At 53.3% G+C, this 6,314-nt stretch overlaps 1 protein-coding gene across 6 annotated transcripts in view; it reads right to left on the bottom strand.

The window, feature by feature from the left end:
- Positions 1–6,314, bottom strand: part of RAB36 (RAB36, member RAS oncogene family) — an 18,595-nt gene extending 12,281 nt beyond the window's left edge. Inside the window, exons 1-5 of one of the 6 annotated variants that reach the window (XM_032256615.1) lie at positions 6,080–6,155; positions 5,759–5,905; positions 5,608–5,679; positions 4,917–4,997; positions 1,195–1,286 (exon numbers count right to left, since the gene is read on the bottom strand). In XM_032256615.1, coding sequence (XP_032112506.1) covers positions 1,195–1,286; positions 4,917–4,985 — 161 coding nt within the window. In that variant the 5' untranslated portion in view covers positions 4,986–4,997; positions 5,608–5,679; positions 5,759–5,905; positions 6,080–6,155. Of the gene's footprint in view, positions 1–1,194; positions 1,287–4,916; positions 4,998–5,607; positions 5,680–5,758; positions 5,906–6,079 lie in introns of all 6 variants that reach the window. The other 5 variants (XM_032256616.1, XM_032256614.1, XM_032256612.1 and 2 more) reach the window with 5 other exon arrangements.

Here is a 6,314-nt window from a genome sequence, read left to right as displayed (position 1 = left end):
TGCTGCTCTTAAACACCCCCCCTTTTTTTTGAGATAAGGTCTCTCTCTGTCACCCAGGCTGGAGTGCAATGTCACCATCTTGGCTCACTGCAACCTCCACCTCCTGGGTTCAAGTGATTCTCCTGTCTCAGCCTCCTGAGTAGCTGGGATTACAGGCATGACCACCATACCTGGTTAATTTTGTATTTTTAGAAGAGACAGTGTTTCTCCAGGTCGGTCATGCTGGTCTCGAACTCCTGACCTCAGGTGAGCCGCCCACCTCAGCCTTGCAAAGTGCGGGGATTACAGGCATGAGCCACTGCGCCCGGTGAGTAAAGGTATTGACAAGGTCTTACAGCAGGTACCCTCTGATCCTGTTTCCCCACTTCCAGTGCTGCTGTCAGGGGTCAGGGAGATCATCTGTGTGGAGTACCTGATGTGACACCAGCATTCCCCAGCAGATGCCATTACTCTCATCCCACCACCATGGCCGCTTTGGCCATTCTGATCTGAGCTCTGCCTCACTCACTCTGTGCAGCTTGGGGACCTCTAGCTGCACTCTCTGGCAGCCTCATTACACCTGTGTGACCCCTGTGAGCTCAGCCAACTCCCTGAGCAGACTATGAGCTCCCGAGGATAAGGGGCAAAAGCAGGCCCCTGTACGTGTTTGTGGAAAGAAGGAATGACTATTTCACAACCCTGTGCTGGTGGTGGCAGGTGCTGCCGTGGCAGGAACAGGACAGACACAGCCCTCACCCTCTTGGGGTATTCTAGTGAGGAATGCAGCCTGCAATTCTGTGAGATAAGTTCTTGGGGCACAAGAGCACCCAGGAGGGGTACCCTCCCCAGCCCAGGCTTGGAGGCAAGGGTAGTGGGGGGTCAGAGAAGGCTCCCAGAGGACTTGATGCTTACACTGAGACCAGAAGGGGAAGGGGAAGTGAGGGGATTAGGAAAGACATTCCAGACAGAGGAAAAGGACCTGTGCTGAGACCTCAGGTCAAAAAATCACCCGCTTGACTTAGAAGACGGAAGGTTATTCCATATGGCAGAGGTGTGTTAACTGAAGCCAGATAAAAACCCCAGCCATCTTCAGGCCTGTACAGCGCTACACCAGCCTCGACTCTGTGTTTTCATTTATTTATTCTTTCACACGTGCATTCATGCACTCATTCCTTTCTGCCATCTGCTCCCTCATCCCACGCCCTGCAGGCTCACCCGACAGTCCCTGTGTTCCTGCGTTGGCAGGCAGCGCTGACCTGCCCATGGAAGTGCTCCCTGAGCTGCAAACAGGCTTCTGGTGTGTACCACTGCAAAGAGACAGACAGACAGACAGACACATCATCCTGCAAAGCTGCAGCTCCATCCCCATAGCCAAGCAGTGAGGGGTGAGGATCTTCCCAGCCTTCCCTCTTAGGCCTCACAGCTGGCAGCCTCATTAGCATACCCTGACCCCTCAGTCATGCCTATCCTCTATTTCTTCAGCCTTTAGGCTCTAGGGTCTTGTGAGTCCAAAGAGGGGAGCCCAGGCAGGGACTTGGAGATCTGGGTCTCACCTGGGGCGGCGGTCCCCTTGCTGCATGCATGTGACAGGTCTCTGCCTGCTCTGGGCCTCGACCCTCTCAGGGCAAAATGAGGGGTGAGCGGTGAGCAGAGGCTTTTGGTGCCAAGATCATCCAAGATCCAATTAGCCAGGTGCAGCACTGCATGCCTGTGGTCCTAGCTACTCAGGAGGCCAAGGTGGGAGGATTGCTTCAGCTCAAGAGTTGGAGGCTGCAGTGAGCTATGATCATGCCACTGCACTCCAGCTTAGGTGACAGAGCGAGACCCCGTCTCTAATCCATACCTTCTATGAATCTCTGATGACATTTTGTTTTAAAAACATGCATACATGTGCCTGAAAAATGTCCTAGAAGGCGCTTTCTGTCATCTGCATTTCTTGGAATGCAGACCTGAGCAATGGTTTAAGAGTATGGGCCTCAGGGTCAGGAAAAACTGCACACACCCCACCCACCCTCACCTGCTGTGTAACTAGAAAAAAATGAGATTAAACAAACTAAAGAGGACCATTATTTTTTGCCATTGGATTGGCCAGGCGAAACACAGAATGTGGCAAGGATGTGGGGAGCAGGACACTGTTGAGGCCGTTGCTGTGATCTGTGTATGGCAATGGTCCCACCCGCTGGCCCCCACCCCTGCACAGCCACAGCCGCCTGCTCTGTCCCTCTGGACACTGCTTGGATCCACAGCTTCCCTCCCCCAGCCCCAGTATCTCGGGCGTGGATTTAGGCTCCACCCTCTCTGCTCCAGCTGTGATAGAGGCAGCAAGGATGGTGAAAGGAGATTAGCAAAGTTACAGAAACTTACTGAGCTCCAGTTTCCTCAAACGTTAAACGGGGGTACTCATAATAGCACCTTTTCGTGTGGCCGTTGGAGGAGTAGCTGCACGACGCAGCGAACAGCTCAGCCTGATAGTCTGCTTTCCTGCAGGAGAGCCGCAGCTACCATGAACAAGCTGCCTGCTTCTTTCTGTCAACTTCCATGACACCTTTAAGCTGGGGACTGGCCTGGACACAATGGTCATTAGAGGATGACTGGAAGACTATGGTAATGAAGGCTGCAGAGTAGGAAGTGTGAGCTGATGTCAGAGACAGGGAAACTGAGGCACATGGAGTAGAGGGCAGGACTTGCCTGGCAAACAGTCTGAGGACCCTGCCCAACCTGACTGAATTTCTCAGGTATGGCCCTGGGGTGCAGGATAAACTTGGCCAGCTTTGAATGTGGCCTTGATCCCTGAATGGGCAGGAGGGGAGAATGTCACCTGTGAAACCAGGACAGATTACCCTGGTTGCCTCCCTGGGTTAGGGAGCTCTGGAGCCAGACCTGGCCAGGTCAAATCCCAGAGGTACCAGGCGCAGCTGTGTGATGTCAGGCAACCCTCCTTAACTCTGTGATCCTCACAGCCTCTCTGACAATGGGGTTCCTCATCTCATGGTACCTGGACTGTTTTGTGCCCATCACACTTTCCTTCCTTTAGACTCATAAGACACCAGTCTCTGTCATCCCTAGTCACCACTGTCAAGCTCCGCAGAGGAAACGATTACCTGAGCCTCTGTTGAGATGGAAAACCCATGAGGAATTGTCCTCGGGTCTGAGACACAAAGGCTTTCTCTATGGGTGTGCGAAGAACGGACTTAGGGAGGAAGGTAGAGAAGGGGAAGGAGGAATGGCCACATACTTCAAATACGCAGGACCTGTAGTCACCTCCTCCTCACCAGCCTGGCCACAGAATCCAAGATGCAAAAGGCCATTCCATGGAGAGGGTCTCTCCCTCCACGCTTATCCTAAGCCACACAGAGGCAGCCACTGAGAGTAGGGGCTTATATATCTTTCTAGAAATATTTGCTGCATGTGTAAACAAACAGACATTTCTCCCTCTCCTTGTTTTCACACACATGGGAATGTGCAGCACACGCTCTACTGCATGCTGCCACATGCCCTGCTTTTTTTTTTTTCTTTTTAAAGTTTCACTCTTGTTGCCCAGGCTGGAGTGCCATGGCATGATCTTGGCTCACTGCAACCTCTGCCTCCCAGGTTCAAGCAATTCTCCTGCCTCAGCCTCCTGAGTAGCTGGGATTACAGGTGCACACCACCATGCCTGGCTAAATTTTTGTATTTTTAGTAGAAACAGGGTTTCACCATGTTGGCCAGGCTGGTCTCAAACTTCTGACCTCAGGTGATCCGCCTGCCTTGGCTTCCCAAAGTGCTGGGATTAGAGGCGTGAGCCACTGCACCCAGCCATGCCCTGCATTTTTACTTAACCTTTGACTGTCACTGCGTGTCAGCCCCTGAAGAGGTTGCCTCATTCTTCCTCACGTCTGTGCCAGGAAGTAGCATTACTTGTTTAACCAGTCTCCTCTTTGAGGATATTTACGTCATATCTGACCTCCTATTCTTACAACCTTCTGCGACGCCTATCCTTGTGCACAATGTAAACCCAGGCCAGAACATCTGCCAAGTAATTCCTAGAAATGGAATGGCAAGGCTGGTTGTGGTGGCTCACACCTATAATCCCAGTGCTTTTAGAAGCCTGGGTGGGAGGATTGTTTGAGGCCAGGGGTTCAAGACCCTGGGCAACATAGCAAGACTTCGTCTCCACAAAAAAATTTAAAAATTAGTCAGGCATGGTAGCACAAGCCTGTGGTCCTAGCTACTCAGGAGGTGAGGTGGGAGGATTGCTTCAGCCCAGGAGTTTGAGGAGTGAGCTATGATTATACCACTGCACTCCAGCCTGGGTGACAGAGCAAGACCCTGTCTCTAAAAAAAGGAAAAAAAGAAATGGAATGGCTGGATCTCAGAGGGCAGGTCATCTGCCATACTGGTAAATATGGAGGTTGTACTTAATTTGTATTCCCTGCTGCAATTAACATTGGATTTTAATACAGACAGAAGAGAGCTGTGAGTTTGCAGCAGAAAATAGAGACAGAATGGCAAGGGGAGAGAGCCCTGGATTTGGCGTCAGGGAACTGCAATGCCGTTTTGGTAACAACAGTGGTAATGAGAACAGCAACCACGACTGTAAGGGAGCTCCCGCACACCATGAGCCAGGCACCCAATATGAAAAGAATTACCTCCATGTAACAGTGGCTCTGAGAGTATGAGTACTTTGCCCACAGTCACACAGCTTAATGACAGGATCAGAATTAAGGACACACATCAAGGACTGTCTGGCTGCAAAGTCCTAGCCCTTATAACCTCCAGGCCCCACTGCTGCCCCGCCTTGGGCAGTCAGTGGCTAGTCTCCCAACTTCTCAGGGTAAATCTGGCACTGGACGGACCTCCTCAATTCACCTGCTTTACTTCTAGGCACGAGTGTAGAGTGGGGAGAGCCGATGTGGCTGCAGCAGCAGGAGAGCACTGCAGACATAATGCTTCTCTACCTTAGGGAAGCTGGCGATGACACGGTCGCGGCTCACGGGCGGCCCCAAAGGTGTAAGGGAGGACTTCATTCTTCCAGAGTCCTGTGGACCCAACCAGGAGAAAGAGAGTTAAGGAGCCGTGCAAATGCCTGGGGACTCACCCATGAGTTTCCACCTAACTTTTCATCAGATGCAGTCTGGGTGCAGTGGCTCATGCCTGTAATCCCAGCACTTTGGGAGGCCAAGGTGGGAGGATCACTTGGGCCCAAGAGTTTGAGACTAGACTGGGCAACAAAGTGAAATCTCCCTCTCTCTAAAAAAAAAAAAAGAGCATGGTGGCCTGTGCCTGCAGTCCTAGCTACTTGGGAGGAAGGTGAGAGGAACGCTTGAGCCTGGGAGGTCAAGGCTGCAGCGAACCATGAAGTTGCCTCTGCACTCCAGCCTGGGTGATAGAGTAAGACCTTGTCTCAAGAATAATAAATAAAATCAGATCTCTCTGAGATCCAGCCATTCCATTTCTTTTTTCCTTTTTTTAGAGACACAGTCTTGCTCTGTCACCTAGGCTGGAACAGAGGCCATTTCTCTCAATCTGCATATAGCAGGCAGCATGGTATGGGGGAACCAGGCCTGCCCCACCCTGCCTGGGAGTCAGAAGACCTGGGTCCCCCCTTGACAGGTGTCTACCAAGGAGGAGTCCCCCCTCTGAGCTTACCTTACTGGGCTGTGAGGCATCGCACAGCTCAGGCAGTGGAAGTAGAGTGGGGAGGGGTCTCCTACTCCTAGTCTGCAAAGGATGAAGGCTCTAGGTGGGCCTGGGGGCCTTAAGTTTCAGCCAACTAGGCCTTTTCCCTGAAAGCCCTCACCTTACCAGGCCTCTGACTCCTCGAGCCTCCTCAACAGCCCTCTGTCTCCTTTTTCTGTCTGGGTCCCTCTCCCAGCTGGGGTGGCCTTGGTGGAGTCCAGCTAACCTCCCGCATCTGACCCGGCTCTTCTCCCTGACCAGCGTGGGCCTGACCCAGTGTGCGCTCAGGAAATGAGGACGCTCCGGGGCCGCAGGCCGCTTTCAAGTTATAGGGGTGGGAAGTGAGCGCGGACGCGGTGCCCTTGTGGCCCTGGCCTCCCGGATGTGCCAGTACGGGGGTGGGCAGCCGGGAGGGCGGGACAGAGTAGGCGAGCGGACTCACGGATGGTGGCTGCGAAGGCTGGGGCTCCGCGCGGCCTGGTCCACCTGAGCCAGCGGCGGCAATCACCATGGCAACGAGAGCCACGCGGGACAGGCGGGCTACACAAATCGCAGACGTCGGGGGCGGGGTCTGCGTTTGACTGGCAGCAGCGCGTCCAAGCATCCGGCTTGCGCCGGCGATCACCATAGCAACGAGAGCCTGCCCGGAGTCTGGGCGGGGCTGGCAGCGGAGAGAC

Source organism: Sapajus apella, unplaced genomic scaffold (assembly GCF_009761245.1).
Source record: "Sapajus apella isolate SASKATOON/1434 unplaced genomic scaffold, GSC_monkey_1.0 scaffold95, whole genome shotgun sequence".
Classification (NCBI taxonomy): Eukaryota; Metazoa; Chordata; class Mammalia; order Primates; family Cebidae; genus Sapajus; species Sapajus apella.
The sequence above is the reverse complement of the archived record's forward strand: the minus strand, read 5'-3'. Positions and strand labels throughout refer to the sequence as shown.